The 19,440-nt window shown below is 43.5% G+C and overlaps 1 protein-coding gene across 4 annotated transcripts in view; it reads left to right on the forward strand.

Moving 5' to 3' along the window:
• The window catches only part of MGLL (monoglyceride lipase), a 99,741-nt gene that overhangs the window by 70,631 nt on the left and 9,670 nt on the right, over positions 1-19,440 (forward strand). For all 4 annotated transcript variants that reach the window (XM_071755974.1, XM_071755975.1, XM_071755977.1 and 1 more), the window contains 3 exons: positions 11,591-11,727; positions 13,203-13,313; positions 18,382-18,471. In XM_071755974.1, the coding sequence (XP_071612075.1) occupies positions 11,591-11,727; positions 13,203-13,313; positions 18,382-18,471 (338 nt within the window). The remainder of the gene's footprint in view (positions 1-11,590; positions 11,728-13,202; positions 13,314-18,381; positions 18,472-19,440) is intronic.

Here is a 19,440-nt window from a genome sequence, read left to right on the forward strand (position 1 = left end):
CTCAATTATTCTTTATGAACTAAAGAGCATCGTAGTTGCTAGTATTTGTGATGTTGCTTCCAAAATTAAAGCACAAAAGGCTTTGAAGTGAGTGAAAAAATTGCCCTCTTTAAAAGCAGACTAATGGTATCTACAATTAGGAGCAGCTTCATCTTCAGGGAGATGCTTTTTCATATATTTGCACAATAAGGAAAAGGGAGTGTGTTTATTTTCACCTTTACAGGTGAAACTTTTCCATAGCAACCACATTTCATTAATGTGACTGCTTTCCTATTGTTTATTTGTCAGGTGTGTCTAATTTGGAGAAGCTAATTACTGATGATTCCTCACCTATAAATGTATCTTCATGCAGATGTGGAGCTTGTCATTTTATTGAGTCACAAATGACTGTTCCAACGTACTGAACACCATCTGAAAAATACAGAAGGAAATACAGTGTATGTGTAAAACTCCTGTTGAATTCAAAGACTGTTTGGTTTCTTTCTGTACATTTTGAAATAGGTAAGCTCAAATAGGAGTCAAAAGGAGAACAGTCCACCTCAGGTTAGTCTCTAGGTGGGCACTAACCTGGAGGAAGAGCCTTACTAAGGAGTGTGGTAGTCACAGGGAGCTCTTATTTTGCACCCAACACAGACAAAGGACAGGCAGCTTTACAAAGAGAACTAAAATGTATGACCAGTCAACAAATGGCCTAAAACTGCCATTTCATCTTCCTGCTTATTGCAATTTGTGCCCTACCTACATTGAAAACTACTGAATAAAATTGCTTTTGCTGAACTGAACAGCTATATCATGAAATTACTAAAGCAAGCAAAACATTGCATGAGGTCTGAAGTCATGGGAAGGCTCACTTAAGCTGCATGTATTTGTGTGTTTAGATCAAAACTGTGGCAGTCTGATTCTGTTTTTCACCAAAACGTTGCTCTTAACATATTCCCTGGGCCCGCCCCAGGCAAAGCTGCTGCACTGTGTGTGTCAGAGCAGTGTGAAAGGCCACGAGTTGCTACAGGGTGTAAGCCAACATCAGGTTTCTTGCATCAGCCCCTGCAGCTCCACCATCTTCTCATGGCTCATGCTCTTAGGTAAGGTGAGGGCTGGGGCCAGAGTCACGCTTGCCAAAATAAGGATGCAGAAGCAGCCAGTACACTGCTTTTTTTACTTTGTAGTTCTCATATTTTTCTTTTAGTTGTTTATGTGCTCATTCATGAAGTGTGGTATGTTGTTCTAGTGCTGATATGCTTCCTTCAAATAGGTGGATTTCCTCCATAACTAACTAACCCTTCCTGGGAGTAGCTCTATTTGTTCCAGACCAGGAATGCTTTCTAGGGACTATCTCACAAGTCCTAAAACTAGGGCATCTTTCTTATTACAAAGAATGCAGAGACTTTTTTAAAAAAATAATAATAATAATAAAAAAAATTCTTCAGCAGCAACTGCAAACAAGACATTGAATATTGCACCAAGAAGACCCAGAAGCAAAATAGACAATGAACAATTGGAAAATTAATCTTTTTTGATTTACATACTCAGATTCTTCCCTCTGTAATCAATCTGAGAGTTGCAAAGAAACATAAGAGGCTTCAGTGTCTGGTGTTTTCAGATAATCATGCTCCTCCTGTTGCACATTCATTTTGAATGTGAACCAGGACATTGATTTGTTTATTAAAACATACTCTTCTTAGCAGCACAGACAGGAAGACACTCCCTGGGTTATCTGGGCTTTTGTTCCTGAAAATAGCATCCCTCAGTCTTTTTCATAAATAGTCAAAGATCAGTTTTAACTAGGTTTGGTTTCTCACAACACTGCTCTGGCTGAGTGGGCTGTTCTTGCTCTTCTGACTCTCAGAAACTTCTCTCTTTGCCTACACCATCTGTGGCCAAATATTAAAGCTCCTTTGCTCATTACTCTGAAGGCTTCCCAGGATTTCACATAGCTTTAGGGCTGGGCTGTGGTCTGCAATGTTTCCATAGAGCAGCAGTTTTAGTAGCTGTGGGTATCTCTCACAGGTGGTCCTTCCCACTGAGCATATGATTGATCCTGTATGATTCAGATCAGGATGTGGCTCATGTATTGTGGTAGCAGACCATGAAAGGAGGTGTTTGGAAACCCCTACTCAGCCTTGCCACAGGTTTGTTGTGGATCGCAGGTAAAGCACTTGACCTCAGAAAATAAGAAAAATAAGGAAGCTTAAAAAAATAATTTTAAAAAAGCAGAAAAATATGAAACCTTAAATTGCAACTGCATAGCCTTTTCGTATGTCCAAATGCTAAGAATTTTTGTGGTCAGAACTGCTAAGAAATGGGGTTGTGGATAGAAAATAAACAATCCTATGTCAGACACTTCCACTCCAGCTGGCTGGTTTGGTAGCCTTTGGCTGAACTGGTATTCAAGATTGCACCTGGAAACTTGAGCACTTCACACAAACAACGCAGAAGTTATTTTGTGCCAGCTAAGCCTGTGGTTTATTCCACCTTCCACCAGTATTGCCCCATGAGTCAGAATAACCTGTTTTAACCACAAGGTGAGATCTCCTACAGCACATGGAGCCTGTCCTGTGGCACTCGGGGGTTAAGTTCCCTGAAGATACTGTCTGCAGATTCAGTTCTTGGGGAAAGCTGTTATACCCACAGCATCTCTAATGCTGGGAGTTATTCAGGGCTTGGCAGTACTCTCCAATTTGAGAATCCTTTTTTAGCTTTAAAATAAAGTGCTGAATTGTAGATGGTACAAAGACTAATGCTCCCAACCCTAATCCTTTAAAATTGACGTTCTCCACACTGCACTTATTTTCTGGTTCTGAATTTAGCAGAGGCAAAGAGTGCTGGGAGACCCTGGCAGTTTGTCTAATGCTAAGGAGCAGGCAGCCTGATCTGTAGAGGTGCCAAGTTCATGAGCAGTTTGGAAGAGGGCTGGGGGAAAGGAAGGAAACCTGCGGGGCTTTTTTGAACTGAAGCTGCCTGATGTGACCTCTTATTTTCACTACAATCCCTTGCCTTTCCATGAACCTTGCACCCATCCTGCCTGGATTTTCAAGAATGCTTTCTCTGAGCTGCAAATACACCCACACTGACTGATTGCAAAGTAGGTTGCAGAGCTGAAAAAAAAACATAGTACATAAACATCAACAGCTCTGCACTTGTACCTGTACATTGTTTACTGAAGTAATACTGCCAGCTAGTATTCATTGTCTACTGTCACCCAGCCATGGTTTGAAATGAGTAATACAGCACAGAAAGCAGTAACCTGCCTGTTTCATCCTGACTTGTTTGGTAAATATATATGTAGCAAGGATTTCAGAGTTGTGGGGAAGAGAGTTACAGAGAAAAGGGTATCAGGTGCTAAAAAGCAGCTGGAACAATAACGCTGAAATCAATCTCTACCAAGAAAGGACAACAGCTTTTGCTGCAAGACAAATTTAGTAGAGCTATTTTCTGCCCTGCTACTTTCCCCGTGACTTTCCCCATGCACCAGTTAAATACCACCCAGCCATGAGCCAGCTGGCAGCCAGGGGACTCCACTCTGGCACACGGGGCAGGGTTGTCCCACCCAGGAATGCTCCCTGCCAGAACTGCTTGATCAGAAGGTTTTTTCTAATGGTTTTGCTCCCAGTCAGGTCTGGTTGGGTTTGAGGGAGCTGTAGCTCCATGCAATGTACCCTGTTAAAATAACAAACAAAAAAAGAAGCCTACCCTTATTTCAAATAGTCCACCTGCTGCTCACCCATTGAGTTTGTGAAAAGTGGGTATAAAAAGCTGTCAGCTCTGGAAGAGCGGTATTTCCTTCATGCCTTGTCAGGAACAGGGACAAATCCAGTCTAATGAGGGTGGCACTGCCATGTGGCAATGCAAAGGAGAGAAGCAAAAAGCAAAAAATCTCTTTAACTCCGTGGGAAAGCTCCCTTCTGACAGCCTGACTGAGAACTGGAAGTGCAGCCCATGGGGAGAGCTGACCCCGAATGCAGGAGTCGGGGAGCTCTGGCTTGCTAATGACCTTTTGGCAGATTAATTGGTAACACACCTTGCCAGTGTTTAAAAACATGATTCCTACTTTTTAGAAATATTATTATTATTTATTTGATGGTTGATGAAAAGATTATGTAACAAAAAAAAAAATCCATGCCAAGATTGCTTTGAAATAGAGAAATGCTGTACTCCAGTGCCAAGAATCTCACAGACTAAACAGGAGCCCTTGCTCTATATGGGAACTGGTATTTATTTTAACATGTAAATAAATTGGGTGAAAAATGGCTCTTTTCCTTTTTTTTTTTTTTTTTTTCTCCTTTTTTTTCTTTTTTTTTTTTTTGTTATTGATGTGGGTTCCCAATGTGTGGTCTGCAGGGAGGGGAACCTTTTGAAGATAGTTTGAAAGGCAGTTGTGCCTGTCCCTCAAGACATTCTTCAACAGCATGGAAGGAGTTGCTACATGACCCAGCTTTCATCTTCTCTCCTTCTTGATGCCTGACCTACTGCTGGCAGGGAAGAACTAGAACTGCCTTCCCTGAGATGAATTGGTTCGATTGTTTTCTCAAGCATAAGAATATTCAAGGCACATGTATGGAATTTGCAACGTAGCTCACTTGGTGCTGCTGCAGTGTGCTGGGCAAGGCTCCCCACTCAGAGATCAAGAGGAGGGTCATTAACTCCCAGTGCTACTTGGAGGGGAACAATCAGGAGGGCTGTGCAAACTCTCAGGCAGGGCAAATGAAACCGTCTTTAAGCAAATAGAAGAGCAAGAAATGAATGGCCTTTGTTAAGGAAAAAATGGAAATGTTTTCTAGTTAAACAAGCTGTCATTTAGGACTTAATAGCATGTGCGTGTTGGAGAGCCAACCCACATGCCAGCCATGCTTTGGAATAAATGGGCAGGGAAGGGGAGTGTGCAGTTCCACTCCAGCACTGGCTTTTTCATTCAAAACCCTGACATCTTGAATGGGAGCCCCAGCTGTTCTAAAGCTGCAGCTTGGATCAGAAAGGTAATGCAAGTGGACTTTCAGCCTTGTTTTTGTCCAGGAAAAAATAAAGTCTGCTCTCTTTTTATAGTACTAAAACAAGAGAAGAAAATTATATATATATGATTTTAAAACTAAGTTAAGATGACAGGGAGATTGTCCTTGGCTGCTTTCCTCTTCCAGTGGGTGTGAAACTCTAGCAACCATTAGAAGTATCTTAAGTCGTATGTGGACAGCAGAAAAGAGTTCCTTCTTGATTCTTCAAAGATCAGCAGCATGTAGATCAAATGAACCAGTGAGACCCTGGATTAACTCCAGCAAAATCCCTGGCATTTTTTTGCAGTGCCTGAGCACTGATGCTGGTTCTGTGTCATACCAGAATAAGTCTTTGAAGGCCAACACTGATGCTAAATAAACTCATATCAACGGTACTTTAGCAAATTGTCCTCTCTGTATAGAAGAGGGTAAAATCTCAGTGCAATGGGTTATACGAGTTCCTAGAGGCAACATAAGTTGTGCTTCACTGATTAGCTATCTTATATTGTGATTTTCATCCTATAGGAAAATATGTTAGGTAGGAATTGCTTTAGCCATCACCAAAAGAAACTCTTTTCACAAGGGAACTCAACATCTGCTCAACCATCTACACCTGCTTTGTGTAGCAGTTTCAGATCATTGATCCCAGTAGCCTGGTAGAGAAGGCCATTCCCTTAAACTTTCTTTTGCTTTAATATTCCTGACAGCTGGCTTGAGAGGTGGCATTGCAGAAGGAGTGAGGAAGAAAATGGGATCCTGTTGTGTATGAACTTTGTGGAGAAGGACCCAGGGTCCATATTCTTCTTTCATGGGCTTTAGCTGCCACCAGCCATGTTGCAGCAGCATCCTCATTTTGTGGTAGGAATGACAAAGTTCCCCTATCCAGGCATCAGGGGAAGTGACAATGATATGTGCAGGTTTTCATAGTGTCTTGCCCCCTTTCATTATGTGATGTCCCAGGAGACACATTTCTAGTCTGGCCACAGCAACTGCTGTTTTTACATGCAGCCTATGAAGAGCTCATTTTTTTGTAACACAAACAATCAGATGGGTTTTTTCAGTATGTTTTCATGAGCAACACGATGTTCCAGGAAGACTTTTAAGAAACTGGAGTTCAGAGCCAAATTCAGCAACAGCCTAAGAAATGGCCAAGTCTTCTAAAGCCAGAAGAGTCCTGCTTGTATCCATTAGACATGAATTGGCTCTTAACATGGACAGAAACAGTTTGCCTTGTCAGACATGCTCTGATATGTACCAGGTCGTTTTGTTTGTCATCTCTGGAGCACAGAAAAGATTTTAAATGGCTTCAGCAAGATGACTAGCTCTCTGCTCCACAGAAATAAGGCACAAATAATTTTAGTATAGAGAACTGCCTCTTTCTTCCCTTTTTCCTAACCAAGACAACAAACAATATAACTCTGTGTGTGCACTATTCTAAAAATATCTCAGCTCTGCAAATGTGTCTCTGTTGTGGGAGGAGAAGGCTTTTGGTTTGCTGCGTTCTTTGTGTGAGGCAAGTGAATAAAAATTATACAGCAAATGCTGAAAGAAAAATGATTTTCCTAACCTTGAGAAGGGAGAGGGAAGCTGACAGACTTGAGTATATAGGACAAGACTTATTTTGGTAAGAGAGAGACAGAATCCATCTGAAATTCTTAGTTACATGCTTCATAAAACACAAAGGTGAAGAGGGATTTCTGTTGGGACCTCTATCTAGTGGTTTTATAATGTGCCTATTGCCATGGAAAACCCAGAGTACTCACTGTATCTATACAGGTGGTGTGAAAGAGGGGATGCTGAGGACTACCCAGAAAAGAATGTTCAAAGATTACTGAGGATCATCATATATTTCAGATCCTGGAGGAATATAAGAATGGAAGCAGTTGTGAGATGGAACATTCTCCTTGTAGTTCCTAATGCTTTCCATCTGATGTGGAAGTAGCTCTCCTGACAAAGCCCTAGACCATAGGCTTGTATCAAATATTCAGTGTCAGGATTGTCAGTATAGCAGAGCAGGTTTACCCTGCATTGTGCCCCGGAGTCCCAGCTCCTGGTGGAGATCATGGGCTTTGCTGAAGCACTCCACAGCTCCCTTCAAGCCTAAACACTGCTTTTTTTCCTGTGGAAGCCAGAGCTGTCAGAGAGGATGAGAGAGGTGGTGGTCAGATGGGTGTTGAAAAGCTCCCCTCCAAAGTTTAGTTACAAAATACACTGCAGCACAGCATCTGACCTTGGTGGCAACTTGATCCAAGTCCAGGCAGCACGGCGAATCCTCAGGCAGCTCATCCTGCTTCTCCTAGCTCAGGGCTCTCTGTCCTGCCTTTGCTTTCCACCTGCAACCAAAATGATGAGTATGTACACGTGGAAGGCAGACACTACTGAATGCCCTCCATGAATGAGACTTGATTCGGTTGGGCAGTGGAAAAAGAGAGGAGATGGGAAAAAGAGCAGGGTCCCTTGGTGCTGTAAGTCTGTTCTCAGGACAAGGAGGCTGCTTTGTTGAGTAGGAATCTGCAGGATGAACTCGGAGGTGCTTCCTGTGAGCATTTGTTCTGTGAGTGGAACATTTGCTTTACATGTTACTGACAATGCAAGCACAGCCTGTTGACTTTTCCAGATGTTGATTGTCCTGCTTTGAAGCTTCTTCCTGTTGTTTTAGTTGTTTGTGTGTCTGAATGGTGGATCAGATGTACTGCTTGTTAAACAAATAATTAAACATTGGGAGCTTTGAAATCCAGTATGTTTAATTAATGAGCTTTGCGCACTTGATGAGAAGGACATGTACTTGATTCATTACAAAACAAGTATAGTTTTTTCAGTAGTGAGCTGTTATGACAATTTGAATTGTTTACTAGTTCATTAATATTTTTTTCATTAAAACACCCAAGCAGAAAATCAAGGCTTCACACAACATTTGCCATGTAAACCCATTATTAGTGTCGTCTTGTGAATTGTCTCACCCACATTCCCCATCTATGTGCTTTCTTCCATCTCCTCCTCTGCAAAACTGTGCTGCCTTAGAGCCTGAGATTAGTTAATTATTACTTTTAGATCTTGCAGTTCCTTGGACCAAGGTCTGTGATGATGCCCTGCAGTGCTGGGTGCTGTACAAGTGCAAAAAAAAAAAGCAGTCCTTGCTCAGAAAAGTTTCAATAGATCTCCTAAATACAGGCATCAGCTGTAATGCCTCCTCACACCACTTAATTAGGTGCTGCACTGGCTTCCAAAACTGAAACACTCCTGAACTGTCTCTGCTTGATCTTGCACTTTAAGTTTTAACTCCAAGGAATTTCCTATGGGGCAGAGAGGAAAGCAAGGGCAGACAAGGGTCACTGTCTCCCAGTCTAAGGAATTTGGATATTAAAGTGAGTTACTAATGTGGTCCCTTCCCATGGCAGTGGGGTCACAGGGTAGGTTGTGGATCACCACTGTGAGGTCTCCACCTGAGCAAGCTGCCACAAGCTGAGGAAAATCATGGGAGAGGGATTAGGTTGGCATATTTGCACCTTCTGCACTGGAAGAGCCATCCAAATTTCTGGCACTGGCATCTCCCTCCTGTGGGCTTGAGAACCAGCATTGCTCTTTCATGTGGGCACCTGCAGAGAGATCTTTTAGTTATGGTGTTGGTTTTTTTCTTAACAGTTTAGCAGCAGGAAGGACACACTATTTCACATCTCTCTCCAGCAGCATTACCTGCTGTGGGTGAGAGAAAAAAAGGGTAAGGGGGGCTCACCCTGTGCTGCTGTGTCCAGCACCACTGACACGAATCACAACCATGCTCCCACTTATTAAATCAGACTCTACAGCACTGAGCCTCACCAGTGACAGAATTGTGTCCTTGTGATGGGGGACTCTGTGGTACAGGAGCAGCTCTTGGCTGTGGCTGGTGCATCATTGACTTCGTGGTGGTGGCAGTTCTCACCTTTAACTACTTCTGCAAGCTCCCAGCACTCCTGTGTTTGCAGTTCAAAATGTACTGGTGCTCAGGGAGTGATAAGCATGGAGTGACTGACCATCTCCTGACTCTCCCTGCTCCTACCTCTCCCACTTCAAAATTTTGGAATTAGGGATCTAGTGAGGGAAAGCAACAGTGTGATGGACCCAGAGGCAGGAGTCCAGCTCTGCAGTCCTCCTGATTGTTTCTATCACCAGTTGGTTCAAGAGAGCATGTCAGACCACAGATGCCTGTGATGGTGTCCTCACTACAATGAGAGAAGGATCCAAACCATCCCCTTTCCCCTAAAGTGGAAACTTCAAAATATGTGAAAAGTCAAGATCCAGATTCTGCCTGGAGAGTTACTGCTCCCTGAGCAGATTTCTCATGTCCTCTCTCCCTGTTTTATGGCTTTTCCATAATAAATAGGGAGCAAAGGCTGAAAAAACAACCTAGCCCATATTTTTCTGGTCCCTCATGACTGTAAACTTTAAGGAACGCCGCTGAAATGGGTAAATTTACAGCAGCATTGCTGAAGTCAACATTTGACCCTCCATTTCCCCTGTCACCTCATCTTCTGTAGCAAAATGTTCCTGCTGAAGCTGTGAGGAGGAATTTGGTCCACACCTGAGCATGCAACATTGGGCTGTGCCTTTGTCAGGAGGGCTTGGCACTAGGAAGGAGAAAAAATAGTAGTTTGTAGCTGATACAGTACTTGGTGTTTAGAGCAAAAACACAAATAGTGAGGTAGTCATGGCCCATAGACAGCCCAGGCCACTTGGGTTTGCTGTTTCTGCTTGCTCAGCTGTCTTACATGGTCACTGCAGAGATACTAGAAGCAAGTGCAAGCAGCACAGGAGAAAAAAGAAGTGGAAGTGCAGAGCTCTGCTAAAAGAAAATGTGCCTCTCTCTGGACTATTCAACTCATATTAACCTGCTAATTTTGAAGTTTAAATAATAAGCAGACAGGACGTTTGATGTCCACATAGTGAGTGGACTGGACACATACAAAAGTCAGGAAAAGCTCCCTTTCCATCTGTAATAAAAATCAGTTTAAAGTTACTAGATCCACTAACCACTCACATGGCTTCACTTCCATGGATTGTTGCAACTTGTATTTTAATTGGCTCTTTGGTTTGTTTCTGGTCACTGCTCCATGGCAGATGCTTGCTATATCATATTTTGGCAGGAACTGAGGTGTGTGTGTGGAAAGCAGATCTGGCAGTATGTCATTTATAACTGACCAGCATGGGTCTCTGGGTTTATTTGGCAGAGAGCAGGACTAATTGCAGTGTTCTCTGCCAAGAGACCCAGAAAGAAGAGCAAGTTTGAGGTTCAGTTTTGTTTAGATGGAGTGTGTTTAGACCCAAATTTTATTAGGAGCTCTGCTAGTTTGGAAGGTGAGTTTTTGGATGGCTTGCAAGAAAAATAAGTTTAGACATACTGATTTCCTCTAGTATGACTCTTTCCAGGTGATCTAACTGAAAAAACCTTTACCTTTCAGTTGGGTAATGTTTTTCTTTGCTGAACACAAGAAGGAGTTCAATCCAGCATGTAAACAATTATTAGGCACTTCACATCCTTTGCCAAGCCCCTTTGTGCTTTTAACTAATCTGAAATGCTCACTGGAGAGGCCTAGGGAAACACACAGGAGAAGGGAGATGTTTGAGGCTCTCTCTACCCTGTCCCATATGGATGGGATGTGTTTTCCCCTTCAGAGTTTTCCTTGGCAACTGGCATGGAACAGAAACAAGCAAGAAGACTGTTTTTAAGGAAGAATTCTATGTGTGATAGATAATATGTAGGTCAGGTAAACATGCAAACTGCATCCCCAACGTAGTGTTAATTTCAAGCCTTTGCAAGCTCCAATTGCCTGGGACTGTCTTTGTGGAGATGCTGGCTCCACCTCTGCCAGGGATGCTGCTGTTCCCATAGCAACTCACCGTCTCCCATTTTAGTCTTTCCTTTCCCTTTGATCAGACAAGATAATTCCCAGATACAGGATGAGCTAACAGCAACCAGGGGCAGTACAGTTTGCATTAACACTTCTTTAGGAGGAGGATGCCATGTGATCTTTTCCCTCTGCAGGCTCTTGCAACCACTGTCACCTGGCTTCACCTCCTCATAGGGAAGGTTTTCAGTCCAACCAGTGCTCCAGGGTAGCAGTGAGGAAAGGCAGGACCCTGCAGAGGTCAGCACCAGGCACTGGGAAAGGCTGTGTCCATGGCTCCAATACATTTATAGAGACCATATCCAGTCTGCAGAATTTTTCTGTTTCTTGCCAAATCCCTCCACAGCAGTTGGCTCAGTACAGTTGCCCCAGCAGCTGTGCTCCTCGGGACAAAAACTGATTTCCCAAGATGCAGGCCTTCTGCCTTCCTCCCCCTGATGTTGAAGGCTGCAAGAGATTAGATCAGTACTTGCAGTTTTCAGAACAGGTAGAAACACAGAAATAAAAAATTTAACCAGATGACAGACAGTATGGCACTTTCAAAATAGTTCTGTGCACTTTCTTTGTGTTTCTGCAGCCCTCTTTCTCTTGAGAGATGACTGCAGGAGAAGGTCAAGTTAGGACAGTAACAGTCTAACAGAGATGTTTCTGCTAAAGTCTTTCTTGATTGCAACCACTGCTTCAAATTACTTAGATGCCTGCTCTCCTTTCCTTCTACAGTTGGTCATGGGCAGAGTGAGGGTGATCGTATGGTTGTCTCAGATTTCCACGTCTTCATCAGGGACAGCTTGCAGCACATTGATCTCATGAAGAAAGAGTACCCTGAGCTGCCTGTTTTCATTCTGGGGCACTCCATGGTAAGCACCACTCCCCCTCCTTCTGGCTGCACCCAGGCCTGGTGCTACTCTTGTAAATAACTCAGCCCACAGTAGAAAAAACACAACTTCAGGCAACCATCCCTTCTACTTCATTCACTGTCTGAGTTGTCAGCACACCTTTACCCCACAAGATCTGCCTTGAGTATAGTCAGTCCTCAACTTTCCACCCAGATCATGGCCCTAATTAGTACAGGCCTATTTTATAATAGGATCATTCATTCACACTGGGTACATGGTAAGTCCCACCACTTCCCTGCAGCACTGGGCTCCTCCTTTCATTTTCAGCAGTAACCAGGAGGTTAAGCCCTCCAAAGCTTTGTGAGTGGCTTGAGGATGAAGCGTGAAAATACCCTGTAGCCTCATTCTGTTAAACAACCTAACAGGAAAATGTACCAGGGATTAGGGCTGCAAAAACAAAGGCACTGATTTGGTGAACAGATCTGAAGTCTAATTCTGACAGCATGGGCCAAATCCCTTCATTCAAGCTAGCAATATTCCCACTGATGTCATTGATCTGCTCTCTCTGCCTTCCCGGAGGAGATGAAAATGAATAAGTACTTTGGGATTCAGGCCATGCTCAGATAAAGAAGTGTTCTTGCATAAGAAGGCACGGCATGCTCTGAAGTTCTTGCTGGGCTCCAAAGCCACTGTAACAAGGGGCTAATTTCCCAGTGAGGTCTTTGAGATGCTTCTTGCTGCTGCTCCATTTAACAAGCCCCTGCTTCTCCAGCAGCGTGGAAGTTCACCAAATATTTCCCTTGGCAACTAATCCTCTGCAAACTTTCCCAAGCAAGCCAGCAGGTCCTTTCTGTCCCTTGCTCCTCGTGCCACCAGCCACTGTCCTCATGCAGGAAGGGGCCCACCCTGGCTTTCAGCCCAGAGCCACAAGCTGGGTGTTCACTGTCAGGCCTTGGGCACAGTGCTGTGAGGCTGGAGGGGTGGGGGACACTGACAAGAATATTTAACTTCCAGTAATTAGTGAAGATTTTCACGTGCTGGGTGGCAGCTTTGCTGTTGCCCAGCTTACCAGTGCCACAATGCATGGAGCAAGCCCAGCTGCGTGGCTTTTTTCCAGTGCAGCACCAGTCTGTCACACTGACAGAGCCTCAACTTAGTTTTAAGTCCCACCTGAACTACCACTTCAGATGTTTTCTTCATAGTCCTTTTAAGAGAGGAGGACACAAGGCATCCTAGGGAGCTGACAGACATTGTTAAGTTCAGTGGATGTGAGGGTTTACAACATGAGAGCAGAAATCAGGTTTCTTCTCCCATAGCAAAAAACAACCACTTTGAGTGACCCTGCTCCTCCAGCCTTCCTCACTGACCACGCTGCACTTTCCCTGGGGCAGAAACAATTTGCTTGTTTGGAATAAATCCCTTCCAGTAACAGGATTGCTATATAAATGAGATGTTGCTGCCTGTATTAAGCTGTGGGCTGTTATTTTGCATTGCAGGGGGGAGCCATCTCCATACTGACAGTTAGTGAGAGACCCAGCGAGTTTTCAGGCATGCTGTTAATCTCTCCTTTAGTGGTAGCCAGCCCGGAAGTTGCCACTCCCATCAAGGTAAGTACAAACCTGCATCACACCCAGGCACCTGGCTCTGACACTGAAGGAAATATGGAAAGACCTCAAGCCTTAAAATGCAAAATGCCACTGAGATCTGTGCCACTGGGATGCCAGTCAGTACTTCTCTTCTAAGTGCCTCCTCCCCCAGCTCCCCCTGCTTTCCAGAGGGGAAGTGTATTCTGAGCTTGTCCAGAAAAACTTATTTATATGGAAGTCACAGAACTGTGCTCTCTTCACCACACCCTGTGGCAGCCCACAGAGTGCTGTCCTTTCCCTTCCTCTTCTGCAGTTCTCTTCCTGACTCATACAGAGTCTGGTATGGTTGCAACACAGGCTGCTGGCTGAGTCAGGCCAGGGTTATTTCTGGCATTTGGGAGATGACCAACTTCTAAACAAAACTAAACTCTTGACTCCCAGGAACCCTTCCTTCACAAGCCTCAAAGGAGACTCCCAACTAAAGCATCACTGCTCCAGCAGAGCTCCATGTATTGATTCTATAACTGATCTTCGTCCAGACCATCTCCTTTAGTTTGGATTTTGGCTTTACCCCCCTCCCATTCACATCTCCCTTCCAGAGCTATTTCTGATCCATATTTGTGCTTCCACTTTGCCCTTCTGCAGGGAGGCTCTGCAAGGCAACTGACCCTCAGCTCTCCCCTCCTTTCTGAATTTTAAAAGAATAAACAACAATCCCAAAATAAGCTGGAAGCAAAGGGAAGGACTGGCTAAGCCAGCAGGAAGGACAGACCATCTCATTTCCATAGGACTTGTTCTTTTATCCTTTCTCCCCAGATTATTCTCCTCGAGCTACCTTTTTGTTTTAATCTACTTCTAAGCTATTTCTCCTGGGTTTTGTTGTTCTGAGGAAAAAGAAACATTGCTTCAGCTTTTAGTATAACCTTTGCACACCTTCTGCTGTGGCCAAAGCCATCTACTGACCCCACAAGTCATTACAAGTACCAAAAAGTGCTTTTTAATCACCTCACTCTTCCACTGAAGAAAAAGCATTAGGACCTCTAGCCTTAAAATGCAAAATCCAACTGATATCTGCACTGGTGGAATGCCAGTCAGTACTTTCCTTCTGAGTGCCTGCCCTGCAGTCCCACCTCTTTTTCATAGGGGAAATGAATCCTGAAGTCATCAAGTCCAGGAAAACTTTTAAAAATAGGTATGGGAGCACCAAAGTGTGCTTTTAGGAGGCTTGGTAGCTGATTCTCCATGTGAAGCTGTACATCACTCAGCATAATGGTCCCACAAGCCCCTGTTTTTTCTTACTTGGGAGAAGGAAAATGAATAAATATTAAGAATAAAAAAAATATGCAGAGCCTGAATCTGAAACCTGAATGTTAGCCATCTGTTTCTAGGAAGGAAAATGTATCAAGGAAAATATGGAAAGTTTTTTCTTCTTCTAGAACTATACCTTTTGCTAGATGCCTGAAAGCCTTCCTGAAATAAGGACTCATCAGTTCTGTGGGAACTGGTATTACTGTAGTCTGGTTTCTTGCAGATCTGTACCAGATTTTTGCTTTATTTCACTGTAGGAAATGCTAATCTCTAACTGAAGTATTTTGGAGGTGTTTATGTGGTCTCTTTCCTAGAGAGTTTCTTGCATGCAGTACTAAAAGTGCATAGTAAGCTTCTTTCTTGTTGAGATCTATTCAGATATATTGTTGCATAAATAAAAGATTGGCTAATAAAAAATTAATTATTCCTGAAATACCTCTGCTCTGACAAATTTCGTTGAAATCAGTCCTGGAGTTGAAAAGGTATTTGCAAGAGGAAGGAGTGAGAACAGGCAGAATATTCTGTGTAAGCCATGTTTTCCTGTAAAGCTGAGCTGAAACACTTATGTGCTTTTTTTTCCTCTGAGAGCTAAAAGTCATTCCATTGGTGCTTGTGCATCTGAGGCACAAAAGCTTTGGTTTTGCCTTGGAACTGGTCCGACTTCTTGGCCCTGGGCCATTTCCCAAGGGCCATTGCATTCATCCCTTTGCTGGGGAAGTTTCCAGCGGAGCAAGAATTTACCTTGGCCTCAAGAAAGCAGAGCTCAAGGCAACAATAACACTGGCACAGATTACACACTGGGTCCTTCAGTCTGTGTTGGAAATACCTTCCCTTGCTGCTTATCAGCCCTGGCAGCAGTAGAAGCAGTGCATTTGATGACTACAGGCAGGAAAGTCAAATTCTGCTCTTTGAAGCAGAATGTCACCAATGCCCTTCAAATCCTGTGTCCTGTCAGAAGCATCCAGTTGCAAATCCAATGCAGGAGGGATCTTACTTTCTTCCCCCCTTTCTCCTCAACTAATCTGGACAAAATTCAGCTCTCCATCTTCAAAATTTCGAAAAGATGAGAGTCACACAGTGATTAATCCTATGTTAACCCTCAGCCTATACCTTAAAGACTGAGGTACATGATGTTCTCTCATTTTTTTGTTTCCCATTTGATCTCTTGCTGGTTGCAACTTTTCGACTCAACTGAAGATCCCATTGTTCCAGTCCCTGAGGGTCTTCCAGTCACTCTGGCTGAATCAGAGCAGAGAGCTGTTTTAAAAGATTTAGTCTACCAAGAATCAAGCATTATATTAAAAACTCTTTATTTTGGCTTTGCTGTGGTCTGTCCAGTTTAGCAGTGGTCATCAGGTTCAGACAAACATGTAAGGTGAGAGAGAGAATTAAGCATGTTGAGACATGCAGGGAACAGGGATTGCTCCATTCTGGAGAAAAGTGTCTACACTGCTGAGCACCCATATAGTTAATCTAATGCAAAAAACATTCAATCAGCTTCAAGTACATCTGAAATGTCTGTGTTCGGGGCCTGGTGCTTCTCTTGTACAGCTGGACAAGAAATTAATCAGAAATTACTTCACTGATACTACCAATCCAGGACAGTATGTGCTGCTCTCCTTGTGGTCAGAAGCCAGCCCTATCTCTGTGGCAGTTTATCAAGTCAGCTTGTGACTTGGACTCACAAAACTCCAGACATGCACAAAAACTTCAAGAACATTTCCAAAGCGTGTCACAGAGGCGAGGTCATAAGCAGGCTGTGGAGTAGGGATGAGAAGTTTATATTAGAACAGAAAAATGGCCATACTGAGTCTGACATAAGCCTGCCTAGCCTGTCTCCAACAAGGAAGAACCGGAGAAAGAGCATGTGTGAAGTTCTCCTGTCCTTGTCATACCTTCTTTTCCTGCAACACATCCTTAGGCCAGTGTATTGTTGCTCATATGAGAGGAAGATTCCTGTTTATGCTCCTTCTGTCAACCTCCCATTGCAGTTCCTTGGGAATATTCACACACATACCAAGCAGACATGGAGCAGACTCCCCATCAAACTCAGGGCTGCCTCTGGTATTTGGGATCATGTCAAATAATTCCTTCTTCATCCAAACTTAAAAGTAAGCAAAGCCCTCCTCTCAAAAAAATAGGACAACTTTTACTGTTTTGTATGTATATCTTGGGCCTATATATCTGTGGCCTTAACAACCAACATACTGATCTTGTGGCCAGTACTCTAAATAGATCCTGAGAGAGCATCAGCTTATCTCATGCCAAGGCATTTTCTCTTGAACAGGCAATCATTAGGCATAACAGCTCATCCTAGCACTTAACTCAGGCTCCAATTTTAGGGCAGCCTAATTGCCTGAGGTTGTCATGATAATCTTTGGAGACAGGCACTCCCAGACCATCATTCAGATGTTCAAGCTGTTCTGAGGTTTCTCTCACTCCCAATACTCTGCAAAGATAGCCTAGGAAAATCACACTTCTTGTCAAGTTAAATACCTCAGCCAGGTGTCTGCATTTACGTGGCATATACCTGGGTCATTGTAAGTGGTTTCAGAAAAGCAAAAGTGTTACAGGATTGTCAGTGCCAGAGTCCATAACCTTGCTGAGAAGTCATGAAGGTGCATTCCCCAAATCATCACCTCCTGGAGTTAAGATAAAACAAAGAAACCCCCATTCCTGGTTGTTTGTGTCATAAGCTCATCCTTGCATTGGTGTGGACATGTTATTTTACTGGTCTAACTCCAGAGATCTCAGCAAAAATTATTTTTGCTGACACAATGCTTTAGCCAGTGAAGGGCTCAAAATACCTGGTGCTGACACACCAGTTCCAAGTCATATTCACCCCAAGGTACACACGTGTGCTCAAATCTGCTATGAGTCCTTACTGTTTTTCACTCCAGAATGACTTAGACTTCAATCTTGTGTTCTTCCTCTAATATCCTAATTATTCTGTCACGTATCATCTGCCACATGAAATGTCAGGGAGTGCTTCAGAAGTGTTTACAGCTCAGCAGAACCAGAGAACATGGGTGACAGCCTACCTGCAAGTGTTAGCTGTGAGTGTAAAAGGGCCATAAAACAGACCAGCAAATACTAATTGTGTATTTTCTGACTTAAGTGTAATTAGAAATATCTATCAAAGATCAGAGCAGAACCCTGGTACCAATGTGCTTGTAGTGCTATTGAAATGAAAGATATTACCCTTTCTTTTGCCAGCAGTTTTGAGCCTGCTTTTGTGTTTCCTTCCCAGGAGACAAGTGAGCAATGGATTTCCTTAGCCAATGCATGCAGGTTTTGCTGTTTATTTCCAGGTTCCCCAGAGAATATGGATCTCAAAAGGATTGTGACCAAGGCAAATCACACCAAACATCATTTAGACATCACAGCCTGAAATCAGAGCTATGCCAGCAAGGAAAGGGCAGCAAAACAGCCCAGCCCAGCCCTTCTGAGGGCTGAAAATGGCTTTTTCCTATGAAAGTGCTTAACTGGGGTCTTTCTGGAAATTGACTTAGAATGAGAAAAAGGCCAAGTACAACAAAGCTGTAATGTTGCATGTTGATGGACAGCTGATGGCATTTCAGAACAGCACACCCACCCCCTGATCCCAGGAGCAGTTTAAACACTTTCTCATGAAGAGAAGTGCTTTAAATATAGGACAGATCTTTCTCCAGCGTCAGTTGCCATTTCTCAACTATTTAATTTCAGTGCTGATGCCCATCAGCTCAGGATTTTTCCCTCTGTTACCTGTCTTGCTCTAACTACTTGCTTTCCTCTCCCACAGGTTTTTGCAGCGAAAGTGCTCAACTTTGTTCTCCCAAACCTGTCACTGGGGTCCATAGATCCAAATGCAATTTCCCGGAACAAGAAAGAGGTGAGAAACTTAATGCTTTTTATCTTCCTTTTTTTTTTTTTTTAAAGTATTTTGCTGAATCACAAGGGTAAGATCTATGCTGGTGTAAAAAGCTGAACCATCTCCAAAGTCAGTGGAACCAACTTTACATATAGCAGAAAGCTTGGTTCACCATGGGATATGAGCTGTTCTTCCCTTTGCAGCCACTCCAGGTATCAGACATAACAGAGGCTTCTGCTACCATTGTGATGGAAACCATGTAGGGATGGTGTTTGTCTCTGCTACACTACCACCACTCATTGCAGCAGCAAAACAACAGCTCAGGCAGGTTGCAGACACGCTGCTAAAGTCAATTTTTCCAGCCTTGCTCTTTGCAGTGAATCCATGCAAAACTCTACAGTCCCAGGGATTTGTTTTCCTGCCTACAAACTGGATCACATTGTGCTGAATGCATGTGGAGGAAAAGAGTGTGCTTGCCCCAGAGACCTACAAGGTCTCCTGGATTACACACTGGCTCTGCTACAGCCTTTCCAAACAAGTGATGTATTTGTGCTGTGCCTGAGAATAATACTTGAAGGAGCTGCAATTCCAGCTCCACCACCACAATAGTATATGAAGCTGTTCCAGGGTGATGATTTTTAGCATCAGTGCAGCTTGGGGCTCCTCTCCCTTTTATACCCACTCCTGGCAATAATTGTTGCAGCCTGTTCATACCATCACTAGCAAACCCAAATGTTGCTGCAACTGCTGCCACAACACATAATGAGGTTTTTTTCCTTCTCAGTGTTGTGGGACACGTGAAAGGAGGGAGACATGAACTGTGAGTGAGCAAAGTTGCCCCGTCTGGAGAGGGGGTGACCCAGAACTTGGTGTAATTTAGTAATCAACTTGAATGATAGAAAATGGCACCCAAAGGTGTGTCTACAGCAGGAGAGATTCACTGGTGTAGTAGGCAGCTGTTCCTGTGCTTCCATGTCAACTGGTATCTCA

The sequence above is a fragment of the Heliangelus exortis genome, chromosome 12 (assembly GCF_036169615.1).
Source record: "Heliangelus exortis chromosome 12, bHelExo1.hap1, whole genome shotgun sequence".
Classification (NCBI taxonomy): Eukaryota; Metazoa; Chordata; class Aves; order Apodiformes; family Trochilidae; genus Heliangelus; species Heliangelus exortis.